The sequence below is a fragment of the Callionymus lyra genome, chromosome 16 (genome assembly GCF_982586985.1).
Source record: "Callionymus lyra chromosome 16, fCalLyr1.hap1.1, whole genome shotgun sequence".
NCBI lineage: Eukaryota > Metazoa > Chordata > Actinopteri > Syngnathiformes > Callionymidae > Callionymus > Callionymus lyra.
This window is the reverse complement of record NC_141833.1, coordinates 7,319,163-7,337,631: the sequence shown is the minus strand read 5'-3', so window position 1 is coordinate 7,337,631 and position 18,469 is coordinate 7,319,163. Positions and strand designations below refer to the sequence as shown.

Sequence of the window (18,469 nt, the reverse complement as noted above, 5' to 3'; positions counted from 1 at the left end):
ACAGTGTTTTCAAAAATGCATCGCACATTATTCCAAGAGGGAGTTCCTATGGCGTCCAGATCGACTTGGTTTGGATAGATGTGTCTGCCACCGTTTAGGCCATTAGGAGTCAAGATTTTGGGACCCCTGGTATTTGCTAAACTACATTCATTACAAGGATTAGAACACTCCTGTTTTCTTCAAACAATGTTATGCAACAAAGTACTCTTTTGTGTGTTATCTGAGCCAGAAAAGAAAACAGGACTTGCCTAAAAGCACTTATTTTGTGAGCGCACCGTCATAGCTATTGATGTAACAATTTAAGGAATTTTGGTTACTATCAAGAACAGATGGAAGATGTCTAGATATCCTATTTTAAATTAAATCTTTAAAATCTATTTCTTTTCTGATATTTCTAGTAGTCCGAACAAAGGCACCTTTATGTTTATGTTTTATTTTGACTCAAAATTTAACGCTTTCCTTAATTTTCTCTTAATTTTTTCTTCACTTTAATTGATATTTGTGACTGTCAAAACCAGTAGAATGGAAATCTAATAAAAAACCTTAAATATATACAATTAAATAAAAACGTCTATATATTTTCCATAGTTCTTTAACTATTTTTATTCAGTGTCAATAACAATTTTTTTTTACCAAAACCACGCCCACTTTTCAGTGATTGGTCAAACATGTAGCTTTGTCACTGCCCGTCATCAATCCTTGAAGTCTCCATCTCCAAGGGACTCGTTGCCGTTATCACGTCATGGACTCCTCTCTCATAACCTTTCATTCGCTGAGATTTCCTATAACTATATATTACTTGTCTTCCAATTTGATCAAAATGTTTGTTATATCATAAAGAAAAAAACCTGCAGACTACAAATCAGCCCACATCCAAACTTTATTAAAACTAATAAAGTAAACAAAAGGATAAAGCTCATTTCAAATCCTCGAAACACAAACCAAGTTCAAAGGGAATCTTGTGTCTGAATGTTTTTTCCAAGACACACAATTCTCAAGTGATATTCAAAGAACTTTTCAAAATGTCAGTCGGGGATTGACTGAGCACAGAACCTTCTTCCTTGCCATTTGCAGCTTTTAAATAATGTATTCCATCCTTCACCAGCGAGCGAATTTACCACTCAGCATAATTTGTCAATTAATTTGTGAGGAAAAAGAGGCGTTCCAACCTCTCGGTGATGCAGAGGTTAATTTGTATCTCCTCACCGGGCGAGTTGGCTGGAGGGAGAAAAACAGCCGTCACTTGTGATTTGTATTTAATGAACTTCTCTGTATGCTTCCATATCGTTTCATTTGGATGTTCATTTGCAACTGAATAGACTAACTCACAGAACTTCACAATACATTTACTTCCCCAGGACTAGTCAGGCTCTTCCTTTTTGGTGATGATGGCCTGATCTATGTGGCTCTTGAGTTGATATAATTATAAAATTTGTCTCGTTCTCCAAATCCTGCTCTACCATAATCAGCACATTGTGTTAGACACATAAATCTTAAAGTGAAAGTTCACTCAAAATGTTCTACTCACCCTCATGTCGACTAAGAGTTGGGATTTTTTTCAGAGTAATCTGTTTCTTTTTAGAGCTTTAGACAAAAATGTTTGTTCATTTTAATGTAGCGACTGAAGCTAATTTGTCTTCATCTGCATCCAATAAAAAACATCCAAAAAGTGTAAATGGTAGAGCTCGTGATATTTACCCAGAGTTCTTCCTGTCTGTGTAGCATGTTGGCCTTTAAACTTCTGCTACAAAGAAGCTTAAAATAAAGAACTATTTAAGTTTTTCCGGAACAATCCCTCTTGAGGGAAATTACAGACGAGCAGTATGGAGATCTATGGATGTTTTTAAGTGTATTTTTGGACGAAGATGAAGATGAATAAAACTGTCAGTTGCTACATTAAAATGAACATACATTTTTTCTTGTATAACTAAAAAGGAACAGATAACTGAAAATCCAAACCCTTATTCAACATGAGGGTGAGTACAAAAATCCCTTTGATATTCAAGCAATTTTATAAATATAAAACATACATTTCTTTGAAAAATGTAATGTTTTCCTCCCATCAAAATGTCTTCAATTTGATATTAGAAATGAAAGCCTTGTTATTTAATTAGATATTTACAAGATTTAGATTCTAATCTTCAAAATACACAAATTCAGATTCAATTTGTTACGAGGTGGTAAATTGTACCTCAGGATGCATGTGGCTAGCACTGATATTGACCCGCTAAGCTAGCAAGTATAGCATTCTGTTTAATTCCCGTCACGTTTCAGTTGGGAAAAAATAACTGTCACGAGTTGCTTCAGATCTTGGCTCCTGCACCGGTTTGAGTGATGTCACCTGATGTCTTTGATGTCGGAGTGTCTGCCTAAGATCCAAAACAACAGCAACTGTGGGATGGGTAAACATCTCTGTTTTAAATAAAATCTATATTATTAATAATTCTTAAATGTGTAAAAGCAAATGTATCTATTGGTTCAAGTGTTTTATTTTTGATATTAAAATGATATAATATAAAATTTAATTTACGGACATGAGGATATTGTTCTTGGTTAATGACGAAAATAATTTTAAGTTTACAATGACATTGAATCATGCTTCAAACACTTCAAAAAGTCACCTTTTCAACGCAAAAATATTTTATAAGCCCTTTTTCGTAAATATGCACATGTGATATTAATGGTAAAGATAAGCCACAGCTGACCTTGTGACAGTTGTTTGATACAGAATATCAATGTCTTTCAGTGATGTTTAGCTCTGACATTAGTTTCCATATCAGCGCCATGTTTATGTTTCTAGCTCATCCCTTCTTAGTGATATCCCCAAATTCTTGTTTCTTCCGCCGCGGCTGTCAGTAAAGGTCAGCTGTGACACACAGTCGGCATAACAGCTACTGCTTCCTCTACCCCTGACATCCCTTGAAATACAACTCTTAGCTTTCCTTCAAATGCCGGTTGCCGCTGGCAACGCATCACATCATTGGCAAAACTGAATGATGTGGATGACAGTTTTCAAGATATCACATCGGCAACGGCACTAGTATATGCTCAAAATATAGAGTTCTCTGAAGCAATTGATATGTATTATTGATACTAAAAGTAGGTCTTAAAGTACAAACTAGGCCAGAAATGTACATTCAGTATTAAATTCCCATGAGCAATAATGCACATGACAAGTAAATGTACTTATTTATGAACTCCTTTTTAAGTTAAAAGACACAATGTAGTTTGTGAATTATTCATGAAGATCTTTATCGTCTTGCATCCATGACTCGTGTTGTTACTTTTCACATGTGTGCGACCATGTTAGAACCCTGAACGCTGTGTGGAGTCAACATATGGCTTCATTACGAAGGATTGTAACTGGGACGCGCATGAGGATGTTTATGCTTTTTTTTTTTCTCGACAAAAGGATTTCTCTCATCATCACTTTAATGTTACAGAAACACTGTTATATGATGAAATTTAACCACGTCATACTTATGTAATCCCATTAAATTTAAACTTGACACATATTATACTTGACATTTAATTGTCTGCAAGATTCTCAAGTTTATAAAAAGTTATAAAAGAGGAGCGCAGACGTCACTTTACTTAACAAACTCTAACTTCCTTCACTCAGAGATAATTAAACCTCTGAGTCTCTACTTGCATCAAAAATAAACCTCTCTGGTCTCCTTAACAAGCTTGTTTCTTCTTTCACACGCTCCCCCTCAGACGCCAAAGCCTGCCCCCGGGGGGAGTTCCTGTGCGCCAACAGGAAGTGCTTGGCGTCGGAGCACGTGTGCGACGGAGACGACGATTGCGGCGACGGCAGCGACGAGCTCAAGTGCGCGACCCCGCTGACCTGCGGGCCCAACCAGTTCCGCTGCAACAGCAGCGAGTGCGTGCCCCTCATGTGGAGCTGCGACGGGGACCCCGACTGCCAGGACGGGTCGGACGAGGGGCCCGAGCGCTGCGGCGGCGACGGGGTGTTGAGCTTTGGTCACCGGAGGGCCAACTGCACCGCAGAGGAGTTCAGGTGTGCCAACGGAGAGTGTGTGAGGCTGAGCTGGAAGTGTGACGGAGACCCCGACTGCAAGGACAAGTCCGACGAGGCCGACTGCCGTGAGTTTTTCATGTTCGCTCACCTCTTCTCCAGCTCATGTTTGCGTCCAAATTTTATGTCATGGGGCCAAATTGAGCCTGCTGCAACTTCAAAATGGCCCTGCTTTCGATTAAAGACCATGTTGGGATTTTGTGTTCCGATGAACCGACCCCTCCCCAGCCTCGTACGTGGTGGTGGAATGAAGGACAGACACATGGATGAGTTTAAGAAAAATGCTTGTTTAGTGAATTGTGCAAAAGTCAGAGACAAACTTACGTGAACACGGGCGCTAGCAAGCAGAGAGATCTATCGCAGACATCTTCGAATGCCAGAACGCAAAGTTCAGACAAAATGGTGGATCTTTATAGTAGAATATTCAGGTTAACGCCTCTAGTCAATTGTGAATGTAGTAATTGGTTAGTAACTGTAAACACTTGATTCTAAGATGGCCGTCCATCGTAGTGGAAACTTACTGAAAGTTGTTGTCCTCTCCAGAGAATCGGTTCCCAGCGAATTGCTGGACTGTTGTGTCTTTCAGTGTGAATTCTCAAACAGGTTCCCACTGACTTCTTGGAATCTGGGATTGTTTAATCTTTCTGTGTGTGTGAGGGTTTCTGACCTCGGCCTTGTGTTGCAGCCAGTGAATGCAATGCAAGAATAGGATTATTTAATATGAATTAAATATGAAAGATTATCAGTCAATCAAGTGACTATTTGAAATGTGTGTTAAATCTAGATGATTGATTACAGTAAAGTTGTCATTTCCTTACAACCACAAGGATTTCTTACAATCCTTATCCACTTCCTAGATGAGCACACTTTTTCGATAATCCAACATAGAGATGGACAATTGCACTACTTAAGGGACCACTCTCTACACTAGACCTGCCACACAAAGCCCTTTTGTGGCCAAATTAAAACTACATTTTTCAAACATTTCATTTCAAGATGTAACTTTATTTTTAAGACATTATTTTTACTTTACAAAAGAAGAAAAAAATTCATATATTATATATAGAAAATCGAATATATTTTACGCATAGTTATTTCACTATGTTGTTCTTACAAAATGTATTCAAAAATAAATTAATAAATGCAATTTTGTTTACTCTAACCACGCCCACTCTGCTGTGATTGGTCTGTCACCGCACATCATCCATCCTGGAAGTCTCCACATCCAAGGAACTCGTATAGACAAAGCGGGGCGTGATTACAGTTTGCTGGAGGTGGAGTGAAGACCGTTTTTACATCATAGTGGACTTCACTCTTGTAACATCTCTTTCTCTGAGATATCAGACGAACTTTATAAAGTAATAAGTTCAAAACATCGTCATGATGAGAGACTTACTGCGTCTTGTGACTAGAAGAAAAATTTGCTTCATATAAATGAAGAACCTAAAAAAATTACTTGCGTAAATGAGCAACAAAAAAAAGACAACAGGATAAAAGAGATGTATATTATACTACTGTCTATTAGAATTCTAAGAACTGCTAATGTTAATTTGAATTGATCTAGCAATGAACGTCAAAACAAAGTAAAGAAAATAAATTATAAATGATGGCAGAGCTCTGTAGGGCTGCATAAACACAGTCTGATGAGGCCCCTGGGCGCAATTGTCAAGGTCTTGTTAAAAATGTTGATGGTACACGTTTGAAATATGTAGAATCCTTTGAAAGATAAATGTGATTTGTGACAATGTTTATGTCATTAGGTTCTTTAGTTTCAGAAATCATCTCTCTGTGGTATGTAAGCTGAGCCATAACACATCTAGAGACTATTTCTAATTATAAAGTTATTTAACCAAGCAGACGTTCAGGGTCAGCAAATTCATCATAAGGTTTGAGTCTTAAAGCGAACCCGTGTTTTTTAATCAATAAGTAAAGACAACACAATGAAATGTGTACATTAAAAGGTGTACAATTCCTTTTTTGGGGGTGTTTTTGGTGACGCATGAAGATCAGTTTTTTTCTGTGAGGATGAGCGAGAGAAAAGTGCCTCACAGTGCGGCACTTCATCATAACAACACACCCACCTTCGACAGTATATTGTCGCGCCGTATAAGCGCCACTTAGACGAGATTGATGTTTATTTTGCATTCTAATGGAAGAGACCGGTCGCGGTTTTACATCCACTTTAATGGAATCTTATCAAAAAGCCATTTCATCTCTGTCACACAATAGGCTTAAATCCAACACATCCGTGAGAAGAATCCATAAATTTGAGACATAAACTTCTTCTCGCCAACATCCCACTGTCGCTAATCAGATCGCTGGAAGTACAATTCTAGACATTTTCACAATAAGCCCCCCGGAGTCCAACCCTTCTGGTGGTCACTCTTTATCAGCCCCCCCTTGACCATCCTGTTTTTATGGAGGTTGTAGAGTGGAATTATACGAGCGCTGTGGGCTGTTGATGAAATGCTTTTCCACGCTTGAGGATTTAATGAAATTTGGTGGAGCGTCATGCCGGATCCATCTTTCCAGCCTTATATTGGAAATCATTTATCATGCAGCCGCTGGTTAACTGTCCGTGATCCTGCGGCAGCTCAGGAGAAGATTACAGAAGTTGTTGCTTTTTTTGCTTCGGTATATCCCTGAGAAAGTTCTCTAGAAGCCGACTGTAGATCGCACGGATGATGAATGTTTGTTCTGTCGCCTGCAGCTCTGTTGACGTGTCGTCCCGATGAGTTCCAGTGCGGCGACGGTTCCTGCATCCACGGAACCAAACAGTGCAACAAGATCCACGATTGTGTGGATCACAGCGATGAGTCCGGTTGCGTCAACGGTAATTTGATTTTTTTTTCTTAATTTAATTCTTGTTTTGCTCTGTTTTTTATTTTCCATTTTATTCATCTATTGTATAAATATTATTAAGATGCAGTGATCACAGAACTAGGAAACATTTCCTTCTTTATTCCAACTATTGGTGTATCTTTTTTTACAACCTCATTTTCTCTTTTTTCTTTCCTTTAAATTGTCTTTTTTTCAGTATTTCTTTTCTGTCAAAACAACCTGAAAGGGAATTTAAAAAATGTTGCGCCCATTTTGTTTAATTAAGTATTTTTAAATATGCTGTATATACAAACTGAAAAAATATACGATCAAAATACAATTCATTATTTTTACAATATTTATTTTGTTCTTTTTGAGTTTCCAATCATATTATAGTGAGTCTTCTTGCTCTATTCTTAGCTATAGCCTGACAGCCCTTCATATCAATTTAAGAATATAAGAATAAGATTAAGATGGTAGAGAACAAAAAAAACTGAATGTTGTTCAAAAACTGTGAAAGTAAAAACAAGATCTAATCATGTTAAAATATATTACAGGTATTTATAACAAGTCTAAGAACTGTCAATGTTTTATTTTGAATTGAACTAGCAAAGAATATTAAAAACAAGCACAGAAAAATAGTTTACATTAGGGTAGAACTCTTTAGGACCGCATAGACACAATTAGGGGTCAGATTAGGCCCCCGAGCCGCACAAATATCACACATAAGGAAACAGTCAGTAGATCATCAAACACAAAGAGAGAGAGGAAGATCGTTCTAAAGCTTAGGAGCAACAGTCTCTAAAGATTTCTCTCCTCTGGTCCGGAAGCATGTTCAGGAACCATCAGTAGATTCTGATCCACAGACCTCAGAGCCCGAGCTGGGGTGTAAGGCTGGATCAGATCACTGATGTAAGGAGGAGCCTGACCATGAATAGATCTGAAAGTAAGAACCAGAATTTTAAAGTTGATCCTGAAAGAAACTGGCAGCCAGTGAAGAGTTTTAAGGAACAGGGAAATGTGAGTTCTTCTACTAGAGCGGGTAAGAGTTTTGTATAAACTGCAGGTGAGACCGCTCCTTCTTCTTTAGACTCGAAAATACGATAGTCCACATGAAAAGACACAAACAAATGGATTATAAGATCCAGATCGTGTTGTGACACGATTTTCCCAAATTTAGAGATTTTTCTCAGTTGAAGGAAACAGTTTTTGGTCCATTTTTGCAGTATTGTACTAGAGACATGTCTCTCAAATGATCTTCTATGAGTCATAGACGGTTCATTATTATAGTTTCATTTGAAATGTATTTGTATAGACACGTTACCCTTCTTGTTATTGTTTAAGCCACCAGATGTGAGGGTCCGCTCAAGTTCCTGTGCAAGAATGGAGAATGTATCGACAGCTCCAAAGTCTGCGACTCCATCAAAGACTGCAAGGACCGATCGGACGAGCCCAAGAAAGAGTGTGGTAGGAAGCGTTTTCTTAATTTTGATGGAATTCTAAGAACTGAGTGCTTCGGTCAGAAGGTTGTTGGTCGGATTTCAGCTTGAGGTATAAACCTGTGTGGGTTTTTTTTTCGTGTTTCAATGCTTGTGTGGGGTTTCCTCCTTTTCAAACTCATCGTTATTAGATGTATTTGGTCATGTGTCTATATGGGGTTATTATGGGGTGTCAATGGGTACTCGCATAACAATTAACATTATTATTTGATTTCGTACTTCGTTCAATGCTTTTCTTTTTCATGATTTTATCCCAGGTTAGTATGATAACCTTGTTGAAGAGTTGTAGTTTATAACTTAAATAACAAGATAACATCTTTATAAATTAAATCATCATATTTTAAGTTTTTAGTTAGTGATTGTATTAAAATAGCATATAATAAATAAAAATGGCTAAAAGTGAAGATGAAAAAGGCTGTTATTGCATGAAAAAATCTTAAATATTATAACTGAAATTTGGTTAATATAAAAAAAACATGTGTATTTTTCAATTAAAGATGATATTATTTACTAATGCCTTCCATGAAACACAATATTTACTTTATCTTAACTAGCAGTGGCCCAAATACACGATTGATGCTGTGTTTATTGAATCAAGAATAACTGAACAATGTTTAAAAACCACTGCTCATATTGTAAATGAGCTTTCCATGGAAGCATAATCGTGTTTGCCACAACTAAATGCCTCTCCCTCCCATTAATTACTGCGCGCACTCCCAGCCTTTTGATGCAGATTTAAATTAGAAGCAGTCCGTGTTACAAATAAAGCCTCCTTTGTACTAATAAATATCAACCAGAAGTAAAAGCTCACAGGATCAGTTGTTAATTTGACAAAATTGAGTGTTTTATACATTTTTAGGGAAGTGAGAGGAAATAGAAAAACTCTTCAATTCAGCTTTTTTCTTCTGTTTCAAATGTGGTTATCAGTGTCTTACACACACACACATGCACACACACCCACAAAATAAAGTTATTTAAAGTATGTGAGTATGTAAGTAAATGTAAAAAACGTATGATTATGCAACAGAAGTCAGTTGCCGTCCTGAGATGTGAGGCGTCAAACACGTCTGTGTGCAGAAGATTCACAACTGTCAAGTTTGCCTCCATGATTGGCGGCGTGTTGTCACGCGTCCAGCTAAATTACAGAAGTTAATGCTGGCAGACGGCTCTAGTCTGACTCAGCTGGCTCACGGAAGATATTGCCTTCGGACAGAATTGTCTGACTCACTTTTAGTCCTGGTAAATAAGCGCAAATTGCGACGAATCGGTCATCTCGTGACCTCGGGTGAATCTATTTCTGTTTTCATTACATTTTCATCATCATCCGACAGAAGGAGAGGAACTAATACATCTGCATTAAAATTCAATCCTTTTTCTATTAACCCATGAAACTTTTTATTTCACTTTCTGTCTGCAGATTAAGTTTTGCACAGTGTTAGGGTCATATTGTCAGTAAATCACTAAGACAAACTTTTTAAAATGTTATTTTTTATCGGAACTACATTTTTTGTGTCAAATGACAGTTTCATTGTGTCGCGAGAGAAGGAGAATTAAATTAAAGGGAAGATTAGTTTTTCTTCTTTCTTTGTTTTCTTGTCTGGCTAATGTTCCAGGATTTATTGAGAGATATTTTATTGGAAAGAAAAAACAAACGGTTGCGAATGATATACGCGTCTGAAAGTTTAATCTTTTTAACAGTATAAAATAACAATTTGTTCTCTGTCCTAAATGTATTTCATATTGAACTGAAATCTCTTTTCTCAAGATTTATTTTCCTGGATGCTTTAGTGCATCTCAATGAAACGCATCATCCAGGTTTGGATGTTTTTTTGTCTTTTAAACTGAGAAGAAACTGTTAACCCTAAACATATGTTCTATGAAAAAAGTGAAGATTAATTCTCTCACTCTAATGACTTTAATCATGATGGATTTTATTATTATAAACTCCCTGCAACTACTCACTCGTTCTTCATGTTCTGATGATTTCTGATCGTTAAACTCATTGCTAACAGAAGTGATTAAAAATCCTCATTTTAGTTAAAGTAATCCTAATGAAATAATTTACCAAAGCCATTGAGCAGATTTTAAATATAGAATCATATTAAAGGATTCAAAGCAACCATTTTCTTTCCATTCGACCGTTAAGCTCCTCACAGAGAACACATTCTTATAAAATAATAACACAATTTAACGCAACATTTGTTATAATAAAAACATCTAAGCTTTGCTTTGTCTAAATTCAATAAATATGGCCTTCATTTTAGACAAAATTTGCCCGTTTACCCTTTTTTAAGCACTGGTTTAGAAGTACCAGTTCGGTTGGACAGCTATCCCTTACTACATGTCCCAGAATGCATTGCATCATTTGAAGTTGTTATTCCAGTCCCAAGTGCCAAAGGTTTAAAATGTCTTGATAAGGTCTAAAGAAGATTTCAATGGGGTTTTTTTTTAACTTGCATTGCGATTTCTCTTTTTTTTGTAATACAGTGTATATCAATCGATGACTTTTTTTTCTTATTGATTTTAAAATAAATAACATATAATTTATCTTTTCACCCAACACGCTTTAAAAATGTCCACTCCTCTCTCCTGATTGAAAGACAATAATTAAATTCTTATTAGAAGACAGAATAATCCTTCAATTTCATTTTATCCATCCCCGTCTGGTATTCTGCTGCAACAAGGAGTCAGTAGACTTCATCAAGCGCAGAGCAACAGCCTGGTCCTGAAGCAGGTGCACGAAACCATCAGTAGACTCTGATCCACAGACCTCAGAGCCCGAGCTGGGGTGTAAGGCTGGATCAGATCACTGATGTAAGGATGAGTCTGACCATGAATAGCTCTGAAAGTAAGAACCAGAATTTTAAAGTTGATCCTGAAATTAATTGGCAGCCAGTGAAGAGTTTTAAGGATCGGAGAAATGTGAGTTCTTCTACTAGAGCAGGTCAGATTGTGGTATAATTTGACTGTTAAACACATTCAGGTTAAAAAAGTGAAGGCACAGAAACCGTTTAAATGTAGCCATTATTTTCACAGAGAAGCCTTAAAGTTGTGGTGGGCAAAAACAGCAAGAATAAACGAGCACAACGAGCAAAGGAAAAACGCTGAATCAGCAGGAGCCCTACTGGTTTCTATGCAACAAGATGATCCCATGTAGAGTTTGTATTTCACTTATTCTCATTGATTTACAGATTCGTCTTCGAATAAACTTAAAAAGAAAACAGTGGGGATGTTTCAAAAGTCTCAGTCCAATGTTACATCAGAGAAAAATACAAGCTTGATACAAAATAAAACATCTTTTTGACAGTACTTACTGATTTAACAGAAATTAAATAAAATATCGTTCTGTCGAGCTCGGCTTCAAATCCCTCTCAGATCTGAATTACACGATGAAAGCTGCTTGTTTCCAGTTGGATTCTGATCACATCAGAGAGGAAGGTGATCGACACATTCTGCTTGAATCCCATCCGTTAATCCCCCGCCGGCCTGATTATTTCAGAAATGTTTTTTGGGGTTCTTTGGGAAAAAAAATCTGAAGAAACCCTTTTCACCGTGTGAAATCCTTTTGTACACAGAAAACATCCAGCACACGCTTGTCCCAGATCCTCAGAAATCTCTTTTGATTCCATCTGCATTTTTGAAGCCTTCCAAATAATCACGAAAAGACTCTCAGATGTTCGTTTGAGGTTTTTGGGGCGAAGATGAACCGATGACCTTTTATTTACAGGACTGAACGAGTGCATGATCAACAACGGCGGCTGCTCCCACATCTGCATGGATCGGCCAATCGGGTTCGAATGCCAATGTCCCACCGGCTACCAGCTGTTGGACAAAAAGACATGCGGCGGTGAGTTGGCGTCGGGTTGACCGAGGGAGTCGGCCAAGTGTGCGTCGCCTGCAGCCGCCGACTCAGCCGTGGAGCTGTCCGTCTTCAGGAAGTCACACTTCCTCTCTCACTCTCTCTCTCCATCATTTTCACATCATCTCCTCACACCTCCCTCGTCCTTGTGGCGTCCATGTTTCCCTCGTCTCACCTGGAGAGAGTCTTTAAAACATCTTCCTCTTTCTCATGAATAAAATAAACGGCGACAAATGACGGCAATTATTTTGTTTCCATCCCCCGCGGCGGATTGATTTCCTCTCATCCTCCGCAGATATCGACGAGTGCGAAAACCCGGACGCCTGCAGCCAGATCTGTATCAACTACAAAGGGGATTTTAAGTGTGAATGCTACGAAGGTTACGAGATGGATCCCGTCACCAAGACCTGCAAGGCCGAAGGTGCGTCATCCGAAGGAGTGTGGCGTTCAGGAATGTCGGGTGTGATAAATGAGAGTCAAATCGCGGCTCATTAGCCACAGTTGGATAGGAAGAGAGGAGGATGAAAAAAAACGGCATACGATGCCATTGATGTGTGAGTAGAGAGAGAGGTCGTGTCTGTTTCCTGCTAAAATATACTTAAAATGTCAACATAATATCATCTTTTTTATTAAAACTCAGGTGCCGAATAAATTCACCCCATAACTGATACAACTGTGATAGTTAATTCATTGATATTGAAAGAATTGAATGGTTTCCAGTCATAAAAGTGTCTTCAATGTCATATTCATAGCAAGTGTAGTATTAAAAAACCGGATATTGGCAGAATTTAATCTTTTCAAAATATACAAAATGAAAAGTGTCACGTGTTTGTTCACCTCAGAATGACTGCAGCTAGCAGCGCCATAGACACTTGCTAAGCTAGTAAGTGTGGGATTAATTCTAAAATAGCCTTCAATTTACCCCCCAAAAAATTCAACAGTTTTCAATATGTTTATATGGGGTGCAAAGGTTAAGCTAGACAAAAACCTATACCATCAAATCACAAAATTGTTATATAATTGCCCGACCCTGAAAAAGGGTAAAATTATAATTTAGAATTTTACTAATTATTTTGGGTATGTAGCAGTTCACTTATTTCACGATTGAATACAATATTTTCAGCTCACGCTACGATATGATATTTTTTGACACACTTGCATGATTTGCTATTTTTAACGTAAGTATTTTAGGGGACATTGAGTTTTAGTGACTGCTTGGGATTGTGAATTAATAGAATTGAAAGCTAAAAAATTCCCTGAAAATCGGCTTTAAAAACAGCCGGAGCCAGCTGTATACTATCCTCTCGTCCTCAGTAATGACTGATGTCATGACGTAGTTACTGCTGCCATCTAGTGACCGGAAGTTTTATTGCAACACAAAGATAAACAAATGTTGTAAATACTTGCATGTTAATTGTAAAGTGCAAAAAATATATATTTTATTTAAAAAAAAACGTAATTATATACAAATAAAGCAAAAGTGTCTATGATGAAAAATGTAAATGTTTTCATTCAACAAAAATGTGTGAATATTGACTTAAAAAAAAAATCTGCGATGTATATCAATGTATTGATTAATCTTCAAAATATACAAAGATGATGTCTTGACATAATAACTGCTGCCATCTAGTGACCAGAAGTTTTATTGCAACTAAAAAATAAACAAATTTCGTAAATACTTGCATGTTAATTGTAGAGCTAAAAATATATATATATATTTTATTTTAAAAACACTTAATTATATACAAATAAACCAAAAGTCTTTATGATAAAAAATAAAAATGTTTTCATTTACCAAAAATTTGTGAATATTGACTTAAAAAAAAAGCGATGTATATCGGTTTATAGATTCATCTTCAAAATGTAAAAAGATCATATCTTGACGTAATAACTGCTGTCATCTAGTGACCAGAAGTTTTATTGCAACTAAAAAATAAACAAATGTCGTAAATACTTGCATGTTAATTGTAAAGTTAAAAAAAACAAACACTTAATCATATACAAATAAACCAAAAGTCGTTAAAAAATTAAAAAAATTCATTCAACAAAAATGTGTGAATATTGACTTAAAAAAAATGCAATTTATATCCGTGTATTGAATGTTTTTTTTTTCCTCACACCTCTAATGATTTTCTTTGTATGATAAATGAATATGTAGTCATTTTTAAATGTTAAATTGTTTTCTTAGTTGCTAATTCTATGTTTTCTGCAGTTTTGATTGTTTTTGATACATTTTGACACATGTTTGGAGCTCATGAGATCCGTTTCATAAACCGACCCAAAAATGTTGTCGCCTATGTGGCATTAACTCGTTCGCCGCCACGATGCCCACGTCTCTTACAAACACGTCTTGTTATTTGTTACACGAGCAGGTGATCAGTTTATAGTTTCACGGAGGAAACTGCCTTCCTGTCATAAACGGAGACGTCGACTCACAGCGGCCGCAGAGCCATTAAAGCGCTTCCCTCGTTCCGTGAGGACGCAACAGTAACAAGCAGATCATTACAACAGCTCACCTTCAGAACCGACTCAACTATTAATGAGGCATCTGTCGTGGAAACGTTGCTCTCAATTAAACGAAGGAATCTTCTAATCTAGCAGGCGGCGTCAGAGAAGCCTCGAATTAGATGCAAGGAAGTGGGCGAAGGTGATAATCCGGCCCTGCGGCCCTTTGTTACTGTAACAGCAGCCAGGTTAATAACGTTGTCTCATTTTTATGTAAATGTGTGACCGCTCATCTATAAATAGACTCAAATTAAAACAAGGACATTTTCAGTCTTCAGGCGCCTCATGTTGATCGTGTTAAAAAACAAAGATTACAAACCCTTAATTAGCCATTTCTGCAGATGTCAGTCATGTATCTAAAAAAAATATACATATATATTATTTTTTTCAGGAAGTCCATCCACATTAAGTCCATTGCTGTGTCTCAAATCGCATACTACTCTTAGTATGCTAGAAGTTAGTATGCATCAGTTTAGTGTATGTACTAACTAGTACGCAAATTCTCCACAGATAGTATGTCTCAAATCAAACTCTGCCGCTACACACTAACCGGAGATCACATGACAGCTTCTTCTTCTACTTCTATTTAACGATGTTTCAACCAGCTGTTTGAACACTATCGCCACCTGCTGGCAGCACGTATTGCAACTTTGGAAAAAGAAATAAAGAAAAAATATGAGAATCTAAATAATCGCGAGACATTTAAGCTGGTATCAGCAGCGAAGACGTTTTTATTCTCCTACTGCTGCGGAAAATGCACCTGTAAGTATATGCATATATATGCATTTATATATGACGTAACTTCCGTTTAAAACGTCACTAAGATGGCGGCTGTTTAGTGTGTTTAGTGTCCATCGAACCATGCTCAGTTTTGTGGGCGTGTTAGTACGCCAATTTAGTGTGCATGGCGCACTCAATTTCGCATACTAAGAATTGAGACGCACTTACGCACTAAAAATACTAACTTTTAGTACGCTAGTATGCGATTTGAGACACAGCACAGATCCTTCTACCACAATGATCATATGTAAAGTAACCCACTAAACAAGGAGTGTTTTATGTGCCCGCAGGAAAAAGCCCTTATTTGCTGTTTACCAACCGCCATGAGATCAGGAGATTAGACCTGATGAAGAGGGACTACAGTCAGGTGGTGTCGACCCAGAAGAACGTGGTGGCACTGGACCTGGATGTAGCAAACAACCGGATCTTCTGGTGCGACCGATTTCATCGAAGAATATACAGGTATTAAAGCCCAAATACTTAACATGAAAAATGTCATTTCTGGCTCCTCCTTGTGGTAGCATAGTGTAAGTATTAAACTTCAAAAAATTCTTCCAGAACTTTACATGAAAATACTGTCACTGTCCCGCTTTGAGTAGTTTGGTGGTTATGTGACTCACGCAGGCAATGATTCGTAGTGAAGAGTACTATTTAAATACTTAATAATTAGTCAAGAAACATATTTTTGATGTGTTAATGTTATTTATTGCTGCTTCAACATAGAACGTCGGTCCACTGTCTGATGTCATTTAAAAAAACAGTGTTTTTGTAATAGTAAGAACATGCAAGTGTAACAGGATGGCATGTTACACTGTTGGATGGACATAAATTGTGAATTCTATGTGATAAATATACTTTATTTTATATTACATTTGTATGATTGTTATCATTTCCTTTGTGGAATTAATACAAAATTGGTAATTGTTGTTTTACTTTCAGTATTTTTGTCAGGTGCTAATTCTGTGTTAGATTTTCAAATTACATTTTAAAGCTTTGAAGCTTCATGAAGCAGTGTCATTATTTTCCACCAGATGGCGGTCCCTGCACTATTTTCCTTTGTTTTGATGAATTATCACATGATTTTTAAACCGATGGCGCCACCTACTGACCTCTAAACAACATGACACTGTTTCATGAAGCTTCATCAGACCCTCACTACTTCAAAGCCCTTTGTAATGCTTGTTGTCTGGAGATATTGATATATGAGTTCTGTGCTTAAAGGTGGGGTAGATGATCATCAGAACATTGTGGGCAAGCTGCCATATTACTATCCAATAGTTCCACTTTAAATAATAGTTTTTTTTAAACAGTACTATACATCTCTCAGGTGAACAAAACGTTTTTTGTAAGAGCATTTAAATAATTGTAATATGAAGGATATTTTAAGAAATATAGTAAGGAATAAAATATAATAAAGAAAATACTCCCTCATTTTAAGGTGTTTAATGATTATTGTTTTCTTCCTTAAAACAAAATAAATGAGATAATGATGCGTTCACTGACCACTGGTTGCTTCTACTATTGTAATATTTTTAAATAAAAAAGAAAGGAGTTTTAATATTCACTGGTTTTAAAGACATACTGTATATCTTTTTTTTATTTATTTTATTTTATTTTTTTTCCCCCTTTTTTTTTATACATATGTTACAGTATATTTTAGACTGTACATAACTTGCGTACCTCTGTGTTCTATCTCTTTGTAACATATTCTGGAGCTGCTGAACCGTGAATTTCTCTAAGGAGATGAATAAAGTATCTATCTATCTATCTATCTATCTGATTAACTATAACCAGCAAAACATTCCCAAAACTAACAAGGAGAATAAAATCATCTCATCCTAATAAGGTAACTACTAAAAAAGAGAAAATCAACCTTTGCCTGGGATGTCAAATACTGTAGAGAACTGAATCCTGCACAAATTGACCCTTAAAATAGCTTTTGACCTCGTTTTAACGATTTAAGAAAATGGTGTGTGTAGCAACTCTGCTCCGGTCTTCTGTCATCCCACCAAATTTCCCCATGAGGAAACTGTAATTGGAAAACTGTGTTCTCCGTGTAAAATCAGTGCTACAAGAGAGGATCCTGGGGGACTATAAAGATTGAAATTCATGCAGCAAGACCCTCACCTCACACCTCGCCCGGGGTCCGATCATTAGCAGGCAGGGCAGCCCCTGAGTGAGACCTTGTCTCCTCTGATAAGTGCTTCCTCTAAAGAAGGACTGTCACCCCCCGATGAACCTGCACACGGTCCACCTGCCTGCAGGGAGCGGCTCTGAAGAAAAAAAAACGTAGCGATGTATTGTTTACACAACGACGCCGGTTTGAGGCGTTCATGGACGCACGGCGTTTCCACTTTACATTTTCACCAACGAAGCAGCTTTTCAGTTTCTGCGCTGATGGGACATTTTTGCTGACGCGGCGCTCGCTTGAATGATGTTCGTGAATTCATGGTCAATGCTTTTAGATAAAGGTGCAAGGCGAAATATTCTGTTTCATTTTTGAAGTCTTTAAAACAGGTTCATCTTGATAAGGCGGACGCGGATAATGATGTAATTACACTTTCTTTATCTCTAAAAGGATGTTTGATCTAATCTAGAAGCTCACTGAATATCATTTTTCGAAAGACTCAAATGATGATTAAAACATTACAGACCGTATCAAAGATTTGCTTCATTTTTTTGTTGTCCTCTTTTTAATTTTAACAAATCCGTCCTCTCGTCCTCTGCAGTGCCTTCATTCATGAAGCCGGCGACCCTTCGCAGCAGGTTCTGCTGGTGGACGCGTCCTTGAAGTCTCCTGCTGGTCTGGCCCTGGACTGGCTGCAGCACAACCTGTACTGGACCGACTCCGGCGACAAGTCCATCTCTGTGTCCTCCGTGGACGGCACCAAGCGGCGGGTCCTCGTCAACACCGACCTCAGTGAACCCAGAGCCATCACGCTGGATCCACATCACGGGTGAGTGATG

The 18,469-nt window shown here is 37.4% G+C and overlaps 1 protein-coding gene across 2 annotated transcripts in view; it reads left to right on the top strand.

The window, feature by feature from the left end:
- LOC148063416 (low-density lipoprotein receptor-related protein 8-like) overlaps window positions 1-18,469 on the top strand; it is an 82,569-nt gene that overhangs the window by 51,046 nt on the left and 13,054 nt on the right. For both annotated transcript variants that reach the window (XM_087810391.1, XM_087810390.1), the window contains exons 5-11: window positions 3,718-4,107; window positions 6,750-6,872; window positions 8,204-8,326; window positions 12,086-12,205; window positions 12,513-12,638; window positions 15,793-15,964; window positions 18,232-18,459. In XM_087810391.1, coding sequence (XP_087666517.1) covers window positions 3,718-4,107; window positions 6,750-6,872; window positions 8,204-8,326; window positions 12,086-12,205; window positions 12,513-12,638; window positions 15,793-15,964; window positions 18,232-18,459 — 1,282 coding nt within the window. The remainder of the gene's footprint in view (window positions 1-3,717; window positions 4,108-6,749; window positions 6,873-8,203; window positions 8,327-12,085; window positions 12,206-12,512; window positions 12,639-15,792; window positions 15,965-18,231; window positions 18,460-18,469) is intronic.